At 43.2% G+C, this 25,013-nt stretch overlaps 3 protein-coding genes across 23 annotated transcripts in view; 2 read left to right on the top strand and 1 right to left on the bottom strand.

Annotated features, from left to right (window-relative positions):
* Dhx57 (DExH-box helicase 57) overlaps positions 1-3,500 on the bottom strand; it is a 50,695-nt gene extending 47,195 nt beyond the window's left edge. For 2 of the 4 annotated variants that reach the window (XM_034514101.2, XM_034514100.2), the window contains exon 1: positions 3,379-3,500. The gene's annotated coding sequence lies outside the window, so the exon portion shown is untranslated. The other 2 variants (XM_076942324.1, XM_076942323.1) reach the window with 2 other exon arrangements.
* A 25-nt stretch (positions 3,501-3,525) lies between these two features.
* Morn2 (MORN repeat containing 2) lies at positions 3,526-9,221 on the top strand. Of its 4 annotated transcripts, none has more exons than XM_076942341.1 (5): positions 3,526-3,659; positions 5,651-5,704; positions 5,973-6,149; positions 7,377-7,513; positions 8,998-9,221. In XM_076942341.1, the coding sequence occupies exons 2-5, from the start codon at positions 5,690-5,692 to the stop codon at positions 9,098-9,100; spliced, it is 432 nt and encodes a 143-aa protein (XP_076798456.1). In that variant the 5' UTR covers positions 3,526-3,659; positions 5,651-5,689; the 3' UTR covers positions 9,101-9,221. The 4 variants fall into 4 exon arrangements, with proteins under 4 accessions (XP_076798456.1, XP_076798459.1, XP_076798457.1 ...); XM_076942342.1 differs by lacking the exon at positions 3,526-3,659 and adding an exon at positions 3,678-3,878; XM_076942343.1 differs by lacking the exon at positions 3,526-3,659 and adding an exon at positions 3,686-3,878 and having other exon boundaries at positions 6,043-6,149.
* A 3,748-nt stretch (positions 9,222-12,969) lies between these two features.
* Arhgef33 (Rho guanine nucleotide exchange factor 33) overlaps positions 12,970-25,013 on the top strand; it is a 121,761-nt gene continuing 109,717 nt past the window's right edge. For 8 of the 15 annotated variants that reach the window (XM_076942330.1, XM_076942334.1, XM_076942336.1 and 5 more), the window contains exons 1-2: positions 12,970-15,129; positions 20,838-20,909. The gene's annotated coding sequence lies outside the window, so the exon portion shown is untranslated. The remainder of the gene's footprint in view (positions 15,130-20,837; positions 20,910-25,013) is intronic. The other 7 variants (XM_076942327.1, XM_076942331.1, XM_076942332.1 and 4 more) reach the window with 5 other exon arrangements.

Consider the following 25,013-nt stretch of genomic DNA (forward strand, 5'->3'; position numbering starts at 1 on the left):
GTACTGAAAACCAAGCTAACCACTCAGAGTTACTGAAGTCATGGGTCTCAGAGGAAAACCTACAACTGCTACTTTACTAAATTAACATAATTTCTAACTACATTGTGAATATTTATAGCCACAGGGTAAGTGTAGTTCTTGATAGAGTGCCCTGGTTGGAAAAGCAGAATGGCTATTGATGTGTTTATAAAAAGACAAAGAGATATAGAATATGTTCTGTGGGTGTGTGTGGTGAGGTATGGGGAAGGGGATGTCTCAGCGGGCACATACCGAGGCATCTCTTCACCCTGAGGGACCAGCCACACACCAGTATAGTATAGAATAGTTTATTCAGGGCATGGGGAGGGGAGTTAAGAGGGTAGTAGAGGCAGAGAGAGAAAGGGAGAGAATAGAGAAGTAGAGGCTGGCCATGAGCACATGGAGAGAGGGGGAAGGGAAGACGGAGGGGCGGGGGGAGACAGAGGAATCAAGAGAGCAAGAGTGTGAGAGAGCAAGAGGTCAAGAGAGAGAGGAGGGGGCAAGCAGCCCCTTTTATAGTGGGCCAGGCTTACCTGGCTGTTGCCAGGTGACTGTGGAGGTAGAATTTAGACAGAATGCTAACAGGTATGAGGTTACACCTGACTTTGTTCAAACCACTATCAATGAGCCACAGACAGGAAATGATTTGCTGAAACAGCCAGTCCCCCAAGATAGGCTGACTCCATTGAGCCAACAATATCAGAAAGGAGAGGTTCCCCAAGCCTCTCTCTCAATTCCAAGGATTCCCTTTCTTCTGACAGACACCCCTTTCTTGTGGAAGAGAGTCTGTTCTTTGAGGTTTAAAATGAATGGTTTCACCTGCTGAGGTCAGACTCCGGTCCCTTTCTGCCTCCTGTCACTTTACTTTGAGCTCTGAAATCTATCAGTTTTCACCCTTCATCAAAGAAACCTCTCTTTAAAACAGACACAACCACTGCAGAAATTCACAACTGATCAAAATGCAGAAAACAAGAGATTATGTGGTGTCCAGTCCCAACAGACCCACCTACAACACAAATTCTGAACCTTAGATCAGGGACAATTCAAAGGGGACCAAGGGCTTGTAAAAGTGAGACGAACAGGAAGTTTACTGTGAGACTGGCCTCCAAGAAATGTCAGAGAGGCAACGCCTGTGAAGTCTCATCAATACAGCTGCCTAGATAAGACCCTAACAAGGACACCAGTGGAATGCTAACACTAAAGGGGGAAAGCTCACGGCCTTCAAATCTACATGAGGAACTATATGCAGTTGGAGAATGCTGGGAATGGGAGAAATGGTTTTCCTCAGGGAAGAGCTCCTCAACTGTTTATTCAAAACCAAGTAGTCAGCTCTGAGGTCATATACATACAAGTAACATTATACAGACTGAGCAGGCTGTAGTTATGCATTGAGGAGTTTACACACACACACACACGTACGTATGTAACAACAATAAAAGGAGACCATGAGTACAAGGGGTTTACACTGAGACTCCTCTGGGTATTGCTGAGGGGAAGGATGAAGTGAGGTATCCATGTCAGGGACACTCTGGGAGAGAATGCTAGCTCCTCAGAAGTAAGTGTGGCTTCTGGTTTGTGTAAATAGAGCAGAAAATCTGTACTTAATAGTGTAATCTGGCTTTGGTGGAATGCTGTGTGTGTGTTGATAACTGATCTTCGCTGTGGTGCCTGACTTCAGTATTAGCTGCAGTGTGAGTGGTAGATAAAGGGAGTAGCTTGGGATCTGAATCCACACCTGGTTAGTTTTCTTATGAATGGCAGGTTTCCTGGTGAGTTGCTCATTAGCTAGCTCTGGAAAGACAGTTTCTCCTGGGTGAGAAGGACCCCCAAATGGCCAAACACCATATAGAAAGCAAACAAAACACAAATAATGTCCTCTTTCAATTTAAAATTCAAAACTTGCTAGGCAGTGGTGGCACACGCCTTTAGTCCCAGCACTCCAGAGGCAGGTGGATCTGTGAGTTGGAAGCCAACCTGGTCTACAGAGGGAGTCTCACACCAGCTAGTGCTACATCTGTCTTAGAAAAACAAAACAAAACAAACAACAAAACAATAACAAAGCCCTCAATTATTTCAACTCAACAACAATAACAACAACAAAACTCTCAATTATTTCAACTTCTATCTCACCTAAGATCCCCACTAGGTAAGAACATAAGTCCAAACTCTAAGTTCTCTAAAGACAGCAGTACACACACTCACAGACACATACTGACATTAAATGATTAACATGTGCCTGAAGGAATGGCACAAACTGAATCTTCTGGTGCTGTGCATCAGTAATTGCATCCTCCTTCCCTCTCCCTTCCTTCCTCCCGCCCTCTCTGTCTTTCCAGACAGGGTTTCTCTGTGGAATAGCACTGGCTGTCCTGGAACTCGATTTGTAGACCAGGTTGGCTTCAAACTTACAGAGATCCGTCTGCCTCTGCTTCCAAAGGCGTGCACTACCACGCCCACCTGCCCATATCAGTTTGTGTGTGTGTGTGAGTGCGCGCGCGCGAGCGTGTGCGTGTGCGTGTGCGTGTGTGTGTGTGTTTTAAATGTAGGACGAAAGGAAAACATACACACATCAAACATCTCACCACGCAAACCACCCAGCCGGGGTCAATTTATACACTGAGAAATGGTTGGAAAAAAAAAAGCAAGAAGATTCTGTACTGATTTAAAACAAGTTGCCTCACAACACAGAAAAGGTTACATTTTCAACTTGAGATGTGATTTTCATACAAATATCTGAACCGATTATAGCGGCATCCGATACCACATCCCCCAGACGTTTTCTGTGGAATACAAACTAGGTTGTATAATCCAGAGGGAGAGACTCACACTATCTATCTAGCCTGCAGAGATTTCGTCTTTCTTTGCATAGACACTGGATCTAAGTTTGGCTCTAAAAGGATCCTTTGTTTCACACCCAAGTTTGGCTCCCACGTACAGCATCATCAAGCTGAGGTGATGAAAACTGAACCCACTCCGCTTGCTTCCCAGGCAAACCTCTGACCACTATACATCACCCAGCTCCATTCAGATACCTAGTCATGCAAGGTTCCTTTCTTAACATTCATCTTCTCCAACCCTCTCTCCAAATAGATCCGCGGGTCGCCACCAAGCTACAGACAGGAAATGGGGCTGGCGTCCCTCCTTATCCAACCTTGCTCGGAGCCTCGGGTGTGGACGACCTCGACTGCAGATCCTGGGGTCCCCAGGATCCTACTGGTCCCGGTTCACTGGCCCCGGGCTGACAGGCAGGACCATCGGGGTAGGATGGTCCTCAGGTGCGATCACTAGAGAGGGGAGGCGGCAGGCGGGCCTGACAACCCCGAACCTGCGCGGCCCCGCACAAGCCACATCAGGCCGTACCTGGTTCGTAGTGTCGCTGGCCGCGGAGCTCAGGAGGCGGCACCCACGGTCGGGGTCTGGGCTTGGTTCGGCCTCCCTCTTGGACCTCACCCGCAGCAGCCGCCCCGCCCAGGCGTCTTCCGATTGGCTCCTTGCATGTCTGCTTCCGGGTGAGAGGTCGCCCGGTCGCCCCAGCAACCAAGGCCCGCTCTCTCCTAGCGCCAGCTCCCTCCAGCTTGCCGAGCTGGCGAGCCTAGGGGAATCGCAGAGTCGCGAAAGCCTGTCCTACACGTCTCCATCAAGTGAGTGCGCGCTTCCGCCCAGGCCTCTAGGGAAGGGCGCCTTCATCTGGAGCCGATGGACCCGGAGCCAGCCGCAGCGTCTACACTGGGGTGGAGGGGCACTGACAGCCCGGCGTCGGGGAATCCGGAGATACTGCCTGGGCCTCTGATTCTGTCGTTGGTTTGCTGTGTCTGTCTCTCCGGATTTGTTTCCTTTACGGTGACAGAGCAATCGCAAAGGTTCCTGCTAATTCACATAATCCAGAGATTTGAATGTGGAAACGTCACCGTGCCTTTATTTAGAGAATATTTTATTAGTTTCTGTAATCGAACTCACACAGATAAGCCTTTACCTATTTAATACGATGAAGTAACCTCTGTACAAATGGAAAAGAAATGAATGATTCTAGGCTAATATGGCTGCTGATTTCTGTACAATGACAACTCAGCATGCTAAACCGGGGTGCTTCCCTCCCCCCCAAAGTTGAAAGCACAAGTACAGTTTTCAAAAAAAATTATATATATATATATATAATTATATAATTATATATATACTATATATATATATATATATATATATATATATATATATATAGTATAAAGACCAATAATAGCAGTATGTTATGCATCAATAATAACAACAGCTTTTCCAGGTCCTGTCGTCATCTGAACAAAATTGTAGGCGTCCAGCCTCGCCTTAAAAAGAAAGACACAAACAAACATTACCAAACAACCAGAAAACAGCACCGGTCTGTGACCGTTAGGGTACCTGCACAATAAATGTGTGTGTGTTGTGTATGTCTATGTGTATATATGCATACATATACACACATATGTATGCATGTATGTATGTATTATTTAATTAGCTTTCAAATAATCTGTTAAGGAAACATCCTGAGTAATATTGAAATCATCTTTGATAAATCTACCAAAGCAGCAGGTAGAAGATATTTTACATTCACATACAGCGATGCCCCACATTTGTAACACTAGAGGGCGCAGAAGGCATTTGAGACTTCTACTTTTTTCAGCAGAGGGCCCAAATGCTGGCTGATGTGACATAGCTCTGTAAAAGAAGTGCATTAGTAGTGTTCAAAGTACTGTTCTCTCACGGATATCAGCCAAAACGAATATCTGACAAAAAGGGAAAAATTTCCCCAAGATAAAACTGTACAAGACTGTACTCGTCAAACGTGGGAATTTGAAAAGTGGTTGAGGACCACCCAGTTTCTTGTATGATTGGTTGTGTTTAGTAGTGTCCTGCTTAGTAGGCACTTCATGATTGTGTCTCAAGAACCATTCATTCCCTGGATAAGCATTTTCTGTTAGCACTCAATACTCTCAGTACTGAGTGGGCTGGTGGGAGGAGATTTAACTGATCTATGATCACTATTTTAGTTTAGGTGACTGTGATAGGAGACAAACACACAAGCATTGTTTTAATAAGACCTTGAGTCCTGGGTCTAGAGGAGTTTAGGGATGAGAAGAAATCAGAAAGACTTTGCAGAGAGGCTATATCTGAGCTAGGCAGTATCTGCAGAGTTAGACGTTAGCCTGTATGGCTTACATAGGTTCATTCTTTTAGTCAATGGTAAGAATGAAAAAATTGAGGTGTAAGCCATTTTTCTGAGGGCAGAGACAGTGACAGAGTTATCTTAGCCCCTCGCCAGAGCAGGACTGCTGTATTCTGTTTCCAAAGAAGACACGCATGCTTCCAGGAGAGTACAACACAGCTCTGTAAGCAGATTTGGTAATCTGAGAAGCATTGCTAAAGCATCCACCACCGCCTGGCTAAAAAAAAGTTAATTTTTTACTAATAAAATCTTACAAAGTAGATCATCTAGACAAGATAATTTATTTCTGCAGGACTCTGCACCAGTAGAAATGCCAGTGAGAAAGTGCTTGTGTCTGTGTGAAGAGAATTATCTGAATACTGCTGAAAGCACGTTTGTTGTAGGTCTTGTGACATTAAGCTATTTAAACTTACCTTTATTTTCTTCAATCTCTTAAAGCATCATCAGAAGTGTATAAGATAAAATTTATATTTCCAAATGGAGACACATATGGTAAGCATGCATTCTAATTACCTTTTCATATAGGAAATTTAACTTGTTTTTACAAAACTTTTATTGGTATATTATCCCACTTAAACAACAAATATTCTAACAGATGAATAGACATTTAAGTCAAAACTGATACATCTAGTTAGGATACCTTAAAAACCTGTGGAGTCTGTCTTTTATTCTGACTCTTAGTTTTAGTTGTAGGAATCCAGACACATGGGGTGTGAGGCAGTTGTGAATTGGCTTCAGTGTAACTGTTACACCCACCTAGCCCACAGCACCCATTTCAGAGCTCTGGACCAGAGCTCCAGGCCAGAATTCCCGTCTTCCTTCCTCACCAGATGGTGACTGTACAAGAACTGCCTCTGGAGTCTGTGAGAGAAACGGGACAGGCACCCACACCACACCTAACGGGATTGTCTACACAGGAAGCTGGAAAGATGACAAGGTATCCTTATCATCCTTAATTCTCATAGTGGGTAAATAATCCTATGGGTGAAATGATTTCAAGCATTTCATTACCAGTCAAAAGTGCATATATTAAAGCTAGCTTATTGGCTCACAGCTATAATCTTATTATGTGGGAGGCAAGACATGAGGATCCCGGATTCCTGGGCTATGTTGCAAGACCTGTGTTCAAACTAGATTCTATAATGAAGATAAATGTTTTTACTTGGTGCCTATTATTCCACACGTAATATTAATCTCATGAATAGAGCTAATATTATTATCTTTCTCAGCTTCCATTCATTGAGTAAAGCCAAACACATTAATTTTTCTTCCATTTAATCTTCTTGACAACCTTATGAGAAAGGCACCATTAAAACTCCTTTTTTTAGCCGGGCGGTGGTGGCGCACGCCTTTAATCCCAGCACTTGGGAGGCAGAGACAGGCGGATTTCTGAGTTCGAGGCTACCCTGGTCTACAAAGTGAGTTCCAGGACAGCCAGGACAACATAGAGAAACCCTGTCTTGAAAAACCAAAAAAAAAAACAAACAAACAAAAAAAACCCACCTCCTTTTTTATAGATGAGATGAATCAGACTCAGATTTCTTATACAGATGGTGGATAATAAAGTGGGAATGTGTACCTAGGTCTACTTGAATACAAATTCACATTTAAGAAATCATCATATCTATTTAGGTGTGAATGCCACGGCATACATGAGAAGGTTCTCTCTATCCACCATGGGAGTCCCTGGGATCAACCTTAGATTGTCAGACTTGAGAGCAAGTACTTTTATTTACCAAGCCTTCTGGTCTGCCTCATGCCCAGCCTTTTATTCTAAACTCTGGTCTCTGGTCCTCATGTTATGCAGTAGACACCTTTTCCCACTGAGCCATCAGCGTACCCCAAATTCACATTCTTAACAACAACTGTGCAATGCTTTCTGGAGTGACCACACCAGTTGCTTTTTAAGACCTTCTGATGAACTCGGTGTCTTGAGGGTCCTAATTATCACCACCTTGGTCCCTCACATGCTCAGATAGCTCAGATCCAGAACATTTGAGTTAGTAGGCTGCACAGAGAGACACGGGGTGTGGGGGGGAGGGGAATGGTGCAAATGTCTGTTCTTTGTGGAAACAAGAAGTGATACAACATTAATGAAGATGTCACTGAGAAGCCTGTGTGTGTGTGTAGGCTGGGCTCTGAGCGTTTCCTTTCTTACAATCAGATGAATGGCTTTGGAAGACTTGAACATTTTTCAGGAGCTGTGTATGAAGGACAGTTTAAGGACAACATGTTTCATGGACTGGGGACTTACACATTCCCAACTGGGGCAAAATACACTGGAAATTTCAATGAAAATAGGTAATCTTACATTTCAAGAATAATTATAATTCTAAAAGATTCTCTTCAGTCATACTTGTTAAGTAATATATTTAATTAGGCTAAATTCTTTGTGACATATTTGATCTCCATAAATGGTTGAGGAATGTGAGAGGGGAGGCTGGAAGCATTATAGCCTTCCAAAGTGCAGTATCATTTTTGGTAAAGATTGTTACATGGTCTCCTCCCCACCCAGACTTTCTCTGTGTAGTCCTGGCTGTCCCAAAACTCACCCTGTAGACTGGACTGGCCTTGAACTCAGAAATCCACCAGCCCTTGCCTCCCCAGTGCTAGGATTAAAGGCATACACTACTATGCCTGGCTGATTATTAAACTTCTACCTCAGCCTGTGTGGTCTGTCTCTGTTAGTGTAGGGTAAGGGGAAAATGTGTGATTCTTGAACAAATTTAGCTCCTGAATAATTTTGACCTAAAATAACTCCCATGGTTAATTTTATAATTTCATCCTGACCTGATGCATATGAATATTTTATTATGATAATTTTAAAGTATAACCAAAATTATATATATATATACTAGTTAAAACTAGAAATATACCTACTGTTGTCCTTTCTGATTGCAGAAAAAGTAAAAGGGAAACAAAGCATAAGCATAGTTTCATAAGCTTACTCTCACTCCATACCGTGCTACTTAAAGTCCATTAGGAGGCTTAGTTGATAGATAGAGTGCTTGTCTAGTGTGCATGAAGCCCTAGGTTCAAACCCCACATCACATAAAATTGGGCACAGCAGGCAGCTCATGCCTGTAATCTTAGCACCTGAGAGGTAAGGGTGGGAGGCCCAGAAGTTCAATGGCACCCCCGGCTACCTGGAAAGTTTGAGGCCAGCCTGGACTATAGGAGACCCTGTCCACAAAAGAAAATAATGTTTATTTATAAATATCCCTTTCACATATCTAGAAATGAAAATGCTATCTAATTGTTATGAAGTCAGTGTATACATTTCTAAGACTCCATTTTTGTAACAAGGACACATAAATTATTTCTACTTATATTAATAAAGGGAGGAAAAGCTAACCTATGGGATAAAGCCTGTTTATATATGAGTGTGTTTTCACCACTTCAGTGGGATCGAAAGAACACTACCCAAGCATAGCACCTCGAACAGAGCTAATGACTAAGAAATATTTGTTAAGTAAATGAATGTTTGAGTCAAGCTGATAACCAATACAGTTTTCAAGTTTTAGCTGATTGCTTGGTTTTATATAAAGTTAAGTTTACTTGATCCTGAAACTGTGAGCACCAACCTTTGTATAGAGACAGTGTTTATTTGAAATGGTGTGTTTTCCTAGTGTATGAAAGCAGGACACTGGTGTTTAATAGGAATTGGAAATGGAAAGAGGAAGTGCCTTAGACAGAAGGTGCAGTAGAGCAGTGCACATGGTCTGGGTCTGGAGTGTGAATGACCAGTCCTGGTTAATGAGTGAGCTCACGTCTTGCTTTTGCAGGGTAGAAGGTGAGGGAGAATACACTGACATCCAAGGCCTGCAATGGAGTGGGAACTTCCACTTCACAGCTGCCCCCGGCCTGAAACTGAAGCTCTACATGTAGACACGGTACCTTAATGCTGAGATGCGGCCAATGCGACTCCCCTTAGGCAAAGCAACTGAGCCTTCAGCTAAAGTGACTTGCCCTCCGCGGTAAGACTACCAATAAAGCTGTCATGCACTTATGCCTTGTTGAATATGTATATGTACATGTGTGTGTGCTCATGTGTGTTTATGTGCATGGTGTGCATATGTGCTTGTGTGCGTGTACGTGTGTGTGTGTGTGTGTGTGTGTGTGTGTGCGTGTGTGAGTGTGTGTGTGTGTGTGCGCGCGCGCGTGTGCACGAGCGTGTGCGTGTGCACTTGCTCATGCAGGTGCATGTGGAAGGCAGACGTTGTTGTCAAAATGTCTTTTTCAGGCCAGGTGGTAGTAGTACATGCTTTAATCCCAGTACTCAGGAGAGGCAGGGAGATCTCCTGAGTTCTAGGACAGCCATGGCTACACATCTTGAAAATGAAAAAAAAAAAAAAAAAACCAAAAAGTCCTTTTTTACTTTTTTTTTTTTTTTTTTTGAGACATTGTCTCACTGTATAGCCATGGCTGGCCTCACATTCACAGAGATCTTCTGTTTCTTCCTTCTGAGTGCTGGGATTAAAGGTGCTGGCCACTAGATCCAATCTTTCCACCTTATTTGTTTCTCAGTGAACCTGGAGCTCACTAATTTCTGCTAATTTGCCTGGCCAGTGAGCCCCCAGGATGCACCCCATCTCTGCCCACCCACAGCTGAGCACCGCTGTTCTAGGCACACAGCACACTCCTGGAGAGTGAGTCAGGCCTTTGTGTTTGCAAGGTGAGCACTTTGCCCACCGAGCCATCTCCCCAACTCTTGAATTGTGCTTTCATTAGCAAATGACTTTAAATAAATTGTGTGAATCAATTCAGAGTTTATGCATGTTTTAAAAATGAAGCAGTACTGTCCACACGGTGGCTAAGTCGGTCCACACTTCAACTTCTGTCAGCCCCTCCATCCAGCTTGTGCTTTCAGGCTCATTTTGGAAGAAAAAGACTTTTCATGAGATATCCTTTATAGTTATGCAATCAGTTGGTCCCCACTGAATTGATTTCCAGTTGTGGTAAAGCTTAACATGAGATGTGTCTTTTAAACAAGAACTTAAGTGCACTACATTGTTGCTGACTAAGCTGCCATGTTGTTCAGCACGTCCCCAGAGTTTATGCTTGACGACCCTTCAACACAGACCAGTCACTGCCACTTCCTGCTTCAGCCATTATCTACTCTGGTTCTATGAACTTGAATATCTTACATGTCTTATAGAATTGATGCAGCACTTACTGGCCGTCATATTATCCTGAGTGGTCAGCTGTGTTCTTGAAAAGCTGAGAAGCATTCCATTAGATGCAGAGACAGTTTCTTTCTCTCCTCCTGGACAGCCTAAGCTTGGCTTTCATGAGCTGTGCTGCAGTGAACATAGAAATGTTCACTTGAATCTCCTGTTCAAGGTGCTGATCTCAACTCTTGTGCGTAAGTACCCAGTAGGATTGCTGGGTCACACAGTAAGTCTGGTTTTGTCTCTGAGGGGCCTCCATGCTGGTTTTCCATAGTGTATTCCTAGTCACAGTATGCGAGGGTTTGACTGTTTGCACATCCTTAGTGACATTGTCTTTCTTCTTGTTGGCAGTGGTAGTAGTTGGTTGATCCGTCTAAGATGGCTTGGCACTGTATGCTCAGGCTATCCTCAACTCATGATTGTCCTCTGTCTACCTCCTGCACGGCAGCTTTACAGCAGTCCTGTGCAGTTGGTTTGGTTTTAATTTTGTTAGCATATGGAATAGTTGTTGTGGTCTTGCTCTTCACCATCCTGACATGTACAAGGTGGTAGCATCTTGTGGTCTTGGTTTTTGTTCCCCAGAGATTTGTGAACTGAGCATTTTGCACGCTCATGGGCTTTTTGTATCTTTTTCAGATAAACATCTACTCAGGTACTTAGTTTGGGTTTTAACTGAGTTATATTTTTTCCTGTTTTTTTTCTCTCTTCCCTTCCTCTGCCTTCCTCATTATTTATTTATTTTTTCTTTTTGAGACCAGGGATCACATGTACCACTGGCTGAATTAGAACTTACTTACAATTTTTTTTATTATTTTATGTGCTTGGATATTTTGCCTGTATGTATCTCTGTGCACTTCGATGTCATACAGTTCCTGTGGCGATCAGAGGTTGGCACTGGGTCTACTGGGATGGAAGTACAAGTGGTGGTGTGATTCACATCTGAGTCCTCTGTAATAACAACCTGTGCTCTTAATCTCTGAACCATCTTTCCATCTACATCTCTCATGTAGACCAGACTGGCCTCAAACTCACAGAGATCTACTGCCAAAAGGCATATGCCACACACCTGGTCCATTGTTTTCTCTTTTATATCTATTTGCTTATATGTGTGTCCATGTATGTGTATGCTTATGGTGTGTGTGTGTGGTCACCTTGTGGGCAGTGTCCTGGTTTTCTCCTTACGTCTGTTTCCCCTTCTTTCCGTTTTTGTCTTTCTGAGACAGGCACTTACTCTGTGGCTTAGGCTGGACTGGAGCTTACACAGCCCAGGCTGCCCTCAAACTCATAGTCCTTTTGTCTCTGTCTCCTGAGTTCTGGAATTATAGGTGGGCACTGTCACACTAGCTTGCCTTTTTTATATATTTTAATTCTCAAATTGTTAAGTGTTCCCTATATATTTTTCAGATTAACTTTTTTTGTTGTTTGTTTTTTCAGGATAGGGTTTCTCTGTGTATCCCTTGCTGCTCTATAGACCTCAAACTCACAAAGATCCATCTGCCTTTACCTCCTGAGTACTGGGATTAAAGGCCTGTGACACCACACAAGGCCAATTATGTGATTTTAAAATATATACATTTAATTTTATGAGGGAGGGGAGGCTGGGGAGATACCCATGAAGGCCAGAAGAAGACATTAGATTCCTCTGGAGCCAGAGTTACAGACAGTTTTGAGCTGCCCAGTATGGGTGCTGGGAACCAAAATTGGGTCTTCTGCAAGATCAGGAATCACTCTTGAGGGCTGAGCCATCTCTCCAGCTCTGAGAATGTGGTTTATAGGTCCTTTATTCTGTTCATATGTTGTATCACACTGGGTGGTTTTCATATGCTGAAACATCTTTGTGTCTCAGGGATATAGCTCATGTGGTATATGGTTTTGGCTTGGTATGGCTCCAAACCCCATAGGCAAGCAGTATAAGAACAGGCAAGAAGCAAATATTAAACTAGAACCTCTGCATATCAAAGCAAGCTACACAGTGGACAGGCACCCTATGGAATGACCTATGGAACAGCCAAATTTCAAGAAGTTGATCTGGACTGAGAGACAACGCAGCAGGAAAGAGCACTTGCTGCTCATGATGAGGGCCAAGGTTCAGATCCCCCATCAGGGAGCTCACAAACGCCTGTAACTCCCACTCAGAGGCATTTGACTCCTCTTCTGGCCTCTGTGAGGACCTTGTGTGTACGTGAGCACGCGCGCGCGCACACACACACACACACACACACACACACGAGCACACACACACAAATTAAATAAACAAATATCTTTTCTTAAAAATGGTTAATCTGAAGCCAGGTGGTAGTGGCACATGCACAGTGGAGACAGAGGCAGGTAGATCTCTGTGAGTTTGAGGTCAGCCTGGTTTACAGAACTGTTCCAGGCCACCCAGGGCTTGGGAAACAGCCCAGTTGGTAAAGTGTTTGACATGCAAGAATGAGGACTACATTGTATTCCCAGAAATCACATTTTTAAAAAGCCACATATAGCACTAACTTGATTCAGTAAGATTTTTTTTTAAGGACATAAAACTGAGAGGGGGCTTTGTGGGGGGGGAAATGGGGGAAGTTGGAGGAGGGAAATGGGGATGGGCTGGGGTAGATATACTCACAATACATAGTTTATGCATATGAAATTCTTAAGCAATACATTTTAAAATATTTTTAGTTAATTAACTAATTAATTAGTTGAATGCACTGGTGTTTTGCCCGAATGCATGTCTGTGTGAGGGTGTCAGATCCTGCAGTTACAGACATCTTCGAGCTGCCATGTGGGTGCTAGAAATTGAACCTGGGTCCTCTGGAAGAGCAGCCAGTGCTCTAACCACTGAGTCATCTTTCCAGCCCCCAAATTTTAAGAAATTACAAAACATAAATAAAAGCAGGCGTGCTGGAAGTGCTGAAGAGCTAGACGGTGGCGACACTTACATAGTCCCGGAAAAGCCTGGGCAGGCGGCCCATATTTAATCCCAACATTTTGGAGGGAGAGGTAGGAGAATCAGGAGTTCAGGGTCATTTTTGGCCAGACTTGTCTAGATAAATAGCAAAAAAGGGGGAAGAAGAGGGGAGGAGGAAGAGGAGAGAGAGGAGAAAGAAGAAGAGGAGGAGGAAGAGGAGGAAGAAGAAGAGGAGAAAGAGGAGGAGGAGAAGGAGGAAGAAGAAGAGGAAGAGGAGGAAGAATAAGAGGAAGAGGAGGAGGAAGAAGAAGAGGCAGAGAAGAGGAGGAGGAAGAAAAGGAAGAGGAGGAAGAGGAGGATGAGGGTGGCAGCCAGCCAAAAATCCCAGCCTGAGGGGCTCATGAGGTCCATCCCCAAGAGAGATGCTGTTAGCAACTGATGGCTGCTGGGGAGGGACAGTCTCTTCTTCAGGAGTGCAGCCCCTGAGAGGCTGCCTATCCTCCAGCAGAGGGTCCTATACTTGTGTACATCCTTGGAGGGTTAAAAAAGTACATGAAGTTAGGCAGGGAAAGCTATGATGGGGAGGGGATTTTGGGGGTGGATTTGAGCAAAACACATAGACATGCATGACATTCTTAAACAAAATAATCTTGTAAATATATTAATATATACTGAATTATTCAATTCAAAGAAACAGTTTTATGTACTGTATATGAATTATATCTCAGTTTCTCAGATGTAAATCTGTACTCATCATAGAGTCTGTGCTCAGAAATCTTAAGCCACATTCCCAGGTCCCTAGAAGGCTACTTTTCCAGATAAAATAATGTTTAAAAGTGTCAGAACTGCATTACTGAATTATTATACTATACATAAATATGTACAATTAGAAAATGAAATAAAATTTAAATGGAAAAATTACCAAAGTTGTATATATATTATCTATAGTTTTAAAATTACATTAAAGACCTGATAATGTTTTGCTAAAACTCTATTCCAAAACTGACCAAAAAGAAAAAAAAGTGTTGAAATGAGTAACTTGTGTCATATTTCATTTAAAATATTGTAAATGTGTTTCTTAATGTCATTGATTTAATGACATTTTTTATTTTTTAGTGTGTTAATATAGGCTTGGGTTAAAATATCTTTTGAAGTATTAAAATGGTATTTTATTTTTTATAATAGCTTCATTGTTAATTTCAAAAGACTATAGTGCTCAAAGAAATCCTCTCAACCCCTCCAAATAATAATAATAATTAGACATTTTTGGATGTGTTGTTTGACGTTAGCCAGTCTTGCTTTAAATTAAATAGTATTATTATTGCACTGTCATTTATTAGGAGCTAACTACCAGATAAGTTAAAATGAGGTGAGTGGATGCGATCAGGAACCAGGGCATACAATGTCATTCCAGAACAGCCGGGAAATACTCCATAGAAAAGCACATGCCTTGCAGTGAGCTAAAGCTCTCCTTAGAGTTTCCTTCAGTGTATTTCTGGCATTAAGATATATGTTTTACTTTTCAAATATGTAACTGTCTTGTTGTAGTAGTAACTTTTCAGGCTGTGAGTCTTGAATTTCTCTAAGGTGCTGAAGCCCTCCCCCTGAAGTGATGTTCTTCCTCTCACCCTTGGAAAGCAGACTCAGCTTCACTCATTTGATTAGTTGACCTGGAGCTTATGTAATTAGAAGAGACACCAGTTTCCCTCATTTAAAAGCCTGTTAGCATATGACAGACAGTCTCCTATCAAGGGAAGGCAACCCTCTCCACAGCTTCTTTCTGTAATCTTTAAATTACTTCAGAATCCAGATAAGCCTTGGTCTGAGGATGAGCTAACCACAGCAGGCACCATGGGGTAAGTACATGCCTGGAGAGCCGTGGGAAGGGGAAGCATTTTTATAAGAGAACGAAGTCACCTGTCTTTCTCTATGGTGTACTAATCCAAGTTCACAATAGAGTAACATTTATTTAAGGCAGAGATTCAAATAAGTAACTTTTACTTCAGGAGTTAAATTTTGCAAAACATTTGTTCATTTTCTTGATTAGTGTTTATGTTTGAATCTACCTTTGCAGGCTGTCAGCTCGTGAAATGTCTGGGGACGGAAGTGGTTCTGGACATTTACGTATCTAGTTGAAGCTGGGTTAAATTTAAGAACAGTTTTAAGGAGAGGATGAGAGAATTCTTTTGTTTACAAGGCAGCATTAAACCAACACATGCATGCCTCTTTGGGATTAAGAATAATCAAACCATGAAGGAGATCAGGGATGTGATGGTTAGTTTATTTATGCCTCTGACAAAGAACGAGGGTGGAGGAGTTTCAGAGCTCGGTGTTCTATGGACAGTAACAGTTGTACTGACTGAGCCTGTACACAGATGAGTTCATTACACAGAGGTATTCATTTGTGAAACATTTCCAAACAGTTCATGGGGGCTTGGGGTGTGATGAAAAAACAAAACATATTTCACTCAAAAGCTTACTATTCTTTTTTGAAAGTGTTTGATTCCATATCAGTTAGTACTACAGTTATATGCATTTTAGATACAGAGTCAGCACTGTCTGGGTATACAGACTTATCTTTGTCCTCTTATTGTCTTCAAGTAGCTCCTTTCAATACAAAATTATGTCGTGCAGAATACTGATGTTTCACTGAAGATTACCTGGGAAGGATTCCACAGGATTGATCTGAAATTTGTGTGAAAGGGTTTTGGCACTCTTATCCCAAAACATTTTCCACTAACTAATTAGTATTCATGTTTTTGTTGCTAACCAGGACTCTGCAGAGACAGTGCAAAACTAGGACTTTTGAAAGAAACATCATATTGTTATTATTATTTTTTTTAGTGCTGGGGATTATACTTGGGGAGTTATACATGCTGGGTAAACACTCTACCACGGAACTCTATCCCCAGCCCCTGTCATTAACTTAAAAATAAATTTATTTTTTTATGAGCTTTAGTGTTTTGCCTGCATGTATGTCTATGTGAAGGTGTTGGATCCTGAAGTTAACAGGCAGCTGTAAGCTGCAGTGTGGGTGCTGGGAATTGAACCCCAGTCCTCTGGAAGAGCAGCCAGAGCTCTTAATCACTGATCTCTTAATTCTCCAGCCCTGTTACTAACTTCTAATATACATAGAAATAAAATTGTTTTCAAGCTAAGCATCAACAGAGAAATCCCGAGCGAAGGCTTCACATGCATTTGCTTGATTTTTTGGAGCAGAAGTGAAAGGCCTCCTGGGTCCTCCTCGTTCCTCCTGGTTTCCCTTGTCCAGAGGCTGTACACCTCCACGTAGCCAACAGTAAATACTCAGACAGTGTTAGGGAGCTCCCTTGGTTACCTCCCTCTGTTGCTTCCTTCTTTTCTTTAAGAACAGTAATTCTTACCTCTTGGGGAGCAAAGCTGGGTTTCAAGGATCTTTAGAAAGTAGTCTTTTTATCGTTAAAAAATAAAGCAAAATGAAACATTTTTGCATGCAATTTCAGATTTGTAGATAGTTTGAAACAAAGTTCATAGAACTACTCCCCCTCCCCCACTGAAGAACACTGGATATTTTGTTGGTTTTTGAGACGAGGTCTCTTGTGTTCCAGGCTGACTTCAAGCTGTATAGATAGTCAGAACCTTGAACTTCTGGTCCTTCTACCTCCATCTTCCCCAAGTGTTGGGATTACAGCTGCAAGGCACTGTGGCTCTTTTAAAAGAACAGTTGGTTTTGAATTTAGGACAGGAGTATAATAAATTTGTCTAATGTTTTTCTTAATTTCTGGAGCTCTATAAAATGTAAAAATCATTAAGAGAATGATTCTATTTCAGGGGTAGGGTCACATTACTGATTCTGTCCTCTTAGACCCCTCCCCCCAGCCACCCAATTTGCTTAAGCCAGGAAGGGTCCAGTTTAACCAAAGCCTCTCTCGGTGCTGCTGCTGCCTTGGCTCTTCCTGCTCCTGTCAAGCCCTGGGACTTGATTAATCACTTGTGCTCTGAGAAAGCTCCAGGAGCCACTGAAGAAGAAGAAAATAATTTTGTTTCTAAGGTTCAGTGCCCCAAATAAGAGGAGCTGAAGAGAGCAAACACCCTCAGGATTATACAGGGCTTTCTTCTGCTTGGTAGCTCAGAGACTTGGGTCTTGCTGGTTCCTGCCTTGCTGATGAAGACGTGCTCTTCCTAGAATAGTCAGAGTGTAAAAAGCGGCTACTGCTCAGATGTTTGAGTTTGTCCGTCTGAAGACCTGTCGAGGCCTTTTAAGGGAACACCTGTCATGGATTTGTCTTTGGGTCCTACTTAACTCAAAGCTATTTAAGGATTCATGCCAAACCCTTTCCACGTTGTTTTAGGCTATGCTGGCATGGTTTTAGTGAGCAACAAGGAAACAAAGATCACAAAATGTTCATACTCTCTAAGGAGTCTCCTCCTCACTAATTTCTTATGGAGAGCAGGATAATTAAAGATAGTCCATAAAGATGTATATAGAGATAACTTGTGAGATGTGGAGGGACCTAAACCAGCTTGGTGATGCATACTTGTAATCAGAGTGCTGGCGGAGCTAAGGCAGGGTTAGCATATGTTTAAGGCCAGCCTGAGCTATGTGGTGACTTCTGTTCAGGCTAGCCTGGATTATAATAAGACAGTGTTTCGGGGGGGGGGGGGAGGGAAAGAGGGAGGGGGAGGGAGAGGGAGAGAGAGAGAGAGAGAGAGAGAGAGAGAGAGAGAAAGAAAGAGAGAGAAAGAAAGAGAGAGAAAGAGAGAGAGAACTGTGCAATGTAAAATACCCCAAACTATTTAACTAATAGCCATATTTCTTTGGAATTCCCTCCCCCCAACCCCCTTTCCAGTGCTGGAGGATAAACCCAGAGCAGTGCACATACTCAATAAACATTTTATGAGCTTTGCCCCCAGCCCTAACTGTATTGGGGGGAAGTAAGGAAGGCTCTTCCTGTGTATCCCACCCTGGACTTGAACTCCCTGTGTAGCCCAAGCTGGTTTCTAACTTGTATAGATCTTCTTGTCTCAGTCTCCTGAGTGTCAGGATTGTAAGTGTGCATTACCACACTGAAGGTTGTTTGTGGCCACCTTTCCTTCTCTCAGCATAGCCAAAGCATTTCCAAATGACATCTGGCAAAAATAAAGTTAAGGGTCTATTAATATTGTGACCACAAGTTCATTGTCAACAGGTTTTAGTTTCTCAGTTCCAGTCAGTTTCATTTTGTAAAACCTGTTACCGTTATAGTTTCTACTTCTGAATCTGTGATACAGTCCAAATCATTTTCTTAAGCAAAGCAAGGGACTTGGCTCATGTAGGAACCGGTGACAGCCACTTCCATCCGTGTCCTCTTTTCCTAATAGTAGCTTTTAAAATTCAGGCCATGGCTATCTTTCCTTGGGTTATTAAAGGGGCCTCCTCCCTGGCCTCTTTGCAGCTGATTTCTCTGGATAGTCCTTAATTCATAACCTACTCAAGGCCTGACCTGTTGCCTCTGTGCTTAAAAACCTCAGCGACTACACTGCGTGCCAGCCTCCAAAGAAGGTATTCATGGTGGTCCATCTGTTCCCAGCCTGTCCATCCAGACTCACCCTCTACTCCACTACCAGCTCTCTAGGATCCCCACCCACCTACCTCCACCTGTGCTCTGCACCGCTCTGTTGTGATCCAGTGTTTTACCATTTCCCACAAAGCTCAGCTCAAAGCCTGTCTCCTTGAAGCCCGGGCTCATCCTCTGTCCTCTGAACTTACTCCACTTTTCTCACTGCACTGTGGGTCAAGTCATTTATGTGACTCATTTTTTGCCATTAGACTACAAGCTCCCTGCAGCAGGAGTGTCTTTTTAAAAAAGCGTTCCTCACCACCAAGCACACGCCTTTTACACTACGCGGGCTAAATACATACTATTTTCCTATAATCCACAAAGAATCAGAAATCTTAATTTTGGCCAAGCTTTCTTTCTTCCTCAAAGAGTGGCTGAAGTTCCTAGCTGAAGGGCTGAAGTGATAAACTATGAGCAACGGGGGTGGGAGGGTGGGGGGTGGGCGGGCAGGCATCAAGGAGGTGGGGAGGAGGATTAAAAGGAGAGCTGGAGGGACTGGAGGGGGCTGGAGGGGGTAGAGGGGGTGGAGGGGGCTGGAAGGGCCTGGAAGGGCCTGGAAGGGCCTGGAGGGAGTTGGAGGGGGAGGAGGGGCTGGAGGGACACCGCAGAGAGCACTAAAGAGTGGGTCATTTGTCATCAGTTCGTAGAAAGCACAGTCTCTGAGGGAATGGTGAGCGAATGTTCCAGAATTAAAAACAATTCTTGTTTCTAGATAATTTCCTAGGAGGCTAGCATACCAGTAAGGATTGGGATCATCTGTCTGTTATGGGAAAAGTCAAGATAATAGGGCTTTAAACAAGACACTCCTTTTTCATATTCCTAAAAACATAAGCAAGCAAAAATGGAGAGCCCCACAGTCCAGAGCCGTTGGATTAGTTACTGACGAGAGACTCAGGTTCCTTTGTGTTGCTTATTCTTGGCACAGCACCTTTTAGTCCAAAAAGATGATCAAGGCTGTACTCTGAATTGGTAGTCAGCCAGCAGGCAGGAGTGGGGATATAAGGGGTGCTTTCTCTTTTAACAGGAAGCCACACTTTCTTCTAGCCCCACGGATAGAGCCCTTGACGCTAACTGTGAGGGAAGGGGAATAGAGTCATTCAATGGGACTATTAGTGGAACAAGGGGTTGGGGGAAGATGGGTCAGTTTGGGTGCCAAGTAGCTGTGTGATGAGGCTTGGTTGGCACTGCCACTTTTATGCCTCTAGAATAAAGTGTAGCACCATGATACCCTAAGAAAAAAAGTATAGTGAGGTTAAAGGAAAAACTTTAAAAAAGCAAGCCGAGCTGGCAGCAGACACAGATCCACCGAGGTTGAGGAGAGGACTTGACAAAGGTGACTTGGCCACGGTGTCCCTGTCCCCGTTCTTCTCCCTCCCTTCAGCCTGTAAGCCAGGTGAGTGTGCTATCCTGCTAACTACTTTCATGTGTGTGGAGTGAGCAGCTAAGTTGTCCCAGAGCCTCAAAGGACAAAAGCTTTAAAAATCAGCCGACTTAAATCTGCCACCTGCTAGCAAAAAACACATAAATCACAGAATGTTTTCCAAGTGAATTTGTACTTTTTTTTTTTTCAACTAGTCCTCTGTGGACAAACACCTTACAAACCATGTCACTTGTCACTTGAAGCATCTTCTTGAGATGTTGGTGTGGGTTACGTTCTTTGGTGTGGGATACTGAGGAAGCACAGAGGGACTGCTCTGAACTCTTGATAGAGCTGAGCTCCCGCCCGCCCCAAGTCAGGCTGTAGTAGTCTAGTTATAGTCCTAAGTGCACAGGAATTTATTTTGTCAGTCACCCCAAAGGGATAAACTCTGAAGGGAAGGAACACAAAGACTTGATTTTTTTTTTCTCAGCATGGGTTGGAACAATTAGAGGATTTTAACAGGGAAATAAAGATATAATCCAATTACATTACACAATTATATGGGGAAAGTATGGTATAGAATATAAGGTAGTTGTCATTGCCAACAGCATTTTGTCTTTTATAGACCCTCTAGAGTAATCAGGAAGAAGACTTCCAAAACCTGATGTGATGTCTCCTGCTGGAGACGGGGCACGAGGTGAGTGAAAACCACACAGATCTTGTTTCTAGTGGGGGCATGGACAGATGAAGAGAATAGTGCCGGGCAGTGATCCTTCTGGAAATAGAAGCATGCTACAGGCCGGGCGGTGGTGGCGCACGCCTTTAATTCCAGCACTTGGGAGGCAGAGGCAGGTGGATTTCTGAGTTCGAGGCCAGCCTGGTCTACAGAGTGAGTTCCAGGACAGCCAGGGCTACACAGAGAAACCCTGTCTCGAAAAACCAAAAAAAAAAAAAAAAAAAAAAAAAAAAAAAAAAAAAGAAGCATACTACAGAAAACGGAGTGGGAGAATTTTGTAAGCCTCTGTTTGAAAACTGTCAACTTAACAAACAAGAATTTCTATAGGTAGAAGCTAGAAATAATAGCTATCCTATAAACAGCCATGTTACTTCAGATTCTTACCATATGTGTAAATACTTACCTATAAAATTGACAAGAAATGAACTGTTTTAATTAATAAACTATTGAGTTCTATTTGGGATAATTGGGAATTACAAAAGTCCCCTGGAGAGGTGACACTGAACTCATAGGCTGAGTCCCTGTTTTATTCTGGCTTTGTCATGTCATAACCACAAGGACTAGACTAGACAGCTTATACAATGCCCATTTACAGTTGAGGAAACAGGCTTACCAAGGTTAGTGAATTTGTATTTTGAATTTTTATTTTGTGTCTGGGCTATGGGGTGCATGTGTGCAAGCACACACAAGTGTAGGTGAACTTGCCAGTTTGTATGTGTAGGCCAGAAGCCAACCTTGGACCTCTTCCTGATCACTCTTCACCTTAGTTTTTGCGACAGGGACTCCCACTGAACCCAATGCTCACAGTTTGTTAGGCTGGCTGGCCAGCAGGCTCCCAGGATCTGCCTTTCTCCATCCATCCCTAGCACTGGAGTGACAGATGGCTTTGGGGGTGGTGCTGGGTATCTAAACTCAGATCCTCATGCTTGCTTAGCAAGTACTGACCTATGTGACTAGTCAAAAGATTACTTACCTCCCCAGGATCACAAAGATAAATTAATGGAAGAGTTAAGATCTGAAGTGTGTCTGCCATACTTAGAAAAATGTCCTGCCAGTGCATAAGCCCAACAGCACTCAGAAGACCGAGGCAGGAGATTGCTGAGAGTTCAAGGCCAGCCTGGACTACATAGTAAATCCTAGATCAGCCTGAGCTATGTAGAGTGAAAACCTGTCTTTAAAAGAAGAGATGGATGGTTCAGCAGTTAAGAACACTGGATGCATTTCCAGAGGACACAGCTATGATTCCCAGAACTCACACAACAGCTCCCAACCAGACTCTAGTTCCAGGAGATCTGACACCTTTTCCTGAATTTGTGGGCACTGCACACACATGATGGACAACATATATACAAAAAAAAAAACCAGGCATACATATAAAATAATACAGTACTTTAAGATAAATAGTTATAAAATCACAGTTTAAAGGCTCATTTGAAAAATTCAGAACTATCAAGTGCTCATCTCAGACTTGTGTCAGTGAGGCGATTGTGGGTGGAGCCTCTTGCTACCGAGTCTAATGTCCTGAGTTCAACCTCCATGACCCACATGGTAGAGGGAGAGAACCAACTCTCATAAGTTGACCTGTGACCTCACATGTATGCAGTGGTATGTGTGCCACTCCATAAATTAACAAATGTAGAAGCAAAAACATTTTGAGAAGCAAACATGTAACAAAGCAGGAGAGTAAATCAAGCTGGAGAGCCCTTCCCAACTCTCACCCATCCCTGTAAGACTTAGTATTTTTCCCTAAATCATTGCCTGTCTTTGCTTTTATCCAGTGTGGTAGAAACACATGCTTGTAATCACAGCACTTGGAAAGCTAAGGCAGAGGGTTCACCATGAGATTGAGGAAGAAGAAAACCATAAGTAGAGGAAGTAGATTTGTGATATATTTTTACTAAGATAAACAATAAACATTTAAATATTTCTCACTCAGCAAACAGGTCATCTTCAGACAGAACTCACTGTGTTCCCCAGGGACTTGTGTCTAACACAGTGGCACCTCATTTATTTTTGAGAGAGTAATTTTGAACTCCTTTGGTGGGCTGGTATTGTAAGGCCCCAGGAAGGGAGGACCTCATCTAAGTCTCGGGAATTCACGACCACCCATTAACTGTAAGACACCAAACTTGATATAGTCAGCAAGAGGTATATTTTAATCAGTATACTGAGGTCAAGACCTGTAGCCCACACAGGGGCAATGGGGTCTGACCCCAGGGCTTTGGAGACAAGAGAGAATTTAAAGCCCAAAACCACAACTTGGGGGGAGGAACCACAACTCAGGGGGAGTAAGGGAGGGCTATTGGAGAGCACCTGTGGAAAGTCCCAGCTCATTATTCAGTTTGTGACAGGGTACAAGGAACAGGCTATTCTCTAAGAGCCTATATGTAATCAGCCATCTATCTTGTGGTCAGCCAAGTTCCTGGTATCCAGGGTGCACAGGCACGCTAACTTGAACTCCCAGCTCAAACCCTATTTAATCTATCTTATGGTAAGTTTTTAGTTTCTGGTATCCATGGTGCCTGGTCACGCTGACCTGAACTCTCAGCTCTGAACTCTTATCTTACCTATTTTGTCTTGTGGATAGCTAGTTTCCTAGGACCCAGAGCGCAGAACAAGCTGATCTGCACCCTTGACTCCATCTGTGGAAGGTTTAAAAATTTTTAACTCTTTTAGTATGAGCTCTAAATCCTTTCCCCAGAAGAAATGAATCTACTTAAAATTTTGCCTATAATTCAGGAGTTTTGTGGGCACCCTGATTTATTTGAAGTCCTCATCTCCTAGACAAGAAACATTTAAGTTAATTATTTGATATAACTGTCACCCTAGAAATGTGGACAGATGTTATGGCAACCTAAAAAAGTAGCTTTTTCCAGGTATGGTGGTGCTGCCTGTAATTGTAGCATCTGGGAAGTGGAGGCAGAGGTCCAGGAGTTCAAAGCTAGCCTGAGCTTCATGAGACCCTATCGTAACAAACCAAACAAAAAGAACAACAACAGAAGTAGAACATAGCTCTAGTGAGGCAGGTTGTGAAAAGCAGGAGAGAAGAACTCTAGAAGTTGAAGAACTAGCCAGCTCCAGGGTAGAGCCCAGTGCGGTGGGCAGTGGGGTAACATCAACAGAACCCAGAGACCAGTTCATCTTTGGATTTTAAGAATTACCTTTTTGGTATGTGCACCAAGGTATATGTAAGGTCAGAGGGCAACTTGGTGGAAGTCAGTTTTCTCCTTCCTCTATGAGTCCCTCACCAGACTTGCCCTTCCTGGCCCTGCCTTTGGGTTTTTGAGACAGGAACTTAGATATCTCAAACCAGCCTAAAATTTGTGTAGCCAAGATGACCTTGATCTCCAGAGTCCTCTACCACCCCCGCCCCGCCCCAATCTCTAAGGAGCTATAGGCAGGAATCCCACGCCTGGCTCAGATTGTCTTTGTCATAGGATCCCCGGGTTGAGGCTGCATCTCAATGGTAGAGGGCTTATCTACATGTACAAGGTCCACTCCCCAGAGCTATACAAGATGAAAATAATAAAAGTGAAAATAGAAGAAGACAAATTGCCTTCACTCAGGCTGGGATGCCTGGCTAAATAATCTGCTACGGAAAAGAAACATTGCCCAAATCAGGTGGCCTAACTGTAAGGCTGCTGCTTTACAAAGGAAGCTGAGGTAGGCTAGTCCTGTAAAGGGACTCAAATTTCAGACTACACATTTTGCTGTGGGCTTCAGGAGTGCGTGCATCATCAGGTTGAAGTCAGCCCTTGAAGGTAGACACTCACTGCTGAGTCTGCTCCTCTCCCTCCTCCTGTGTCCTGTAGCTCCACAAGAGTCATTTGCAGCCAGCAAGTGTTCAGTGGCTCAGGTCCTCCACCGTTCAGCATGAGCTGTGCCCCTTGTATAATTCTTTTTGTAACTTCCTTTGTAAAGCAAGGTTTACATAGAATGGCCTACCTGGTTCATTCGTTTGACTGTACTTAACCTAATATACCTAACTAAGCCTCTAATATTGGTCTCACCCTCTACTTGTTGCTGGTGGTTTCATAAAGTTCCAAGGATGATGATTTGCTAGAT

Source organism: Arvicanthis niloticus, chromosome 11, assembly GCF_011762505.2.
Source record: "Arvicanthis niloticus isolate mArvNil1 chromosome 11, mArvNil1.pat.X, whole genome shotgun sequence".
NCBI classification, from domain to species: Eukaryota; Metazoa; Chordata; class Mammalia; order Rodentia; family Muridae; genus Arvicanthis; species Arvicanthis niloticus.

What these genes read in the sequence shown, in the direction of transcription:
- Morn2 (XM_076942341.1), top strand. An exon ending in GAAGCTGGAAAGATGACAAG is followed by an intron (nt 6,150 to 7,376) that starts GTATCCTTATCA and finishes TCTTACAATCAG; the next exon opens with ATGAATGGCTTTGGAAGACT. An exon ending in GGAAATTTCAATGAAAATAG is followed by an intron (nt 7,514 to 8,997) that starts GTAATCTTACAT and finishes TTGCTTTTGCAG; the next exon opens with GGTAGAAGGTGAGGGAGAAT.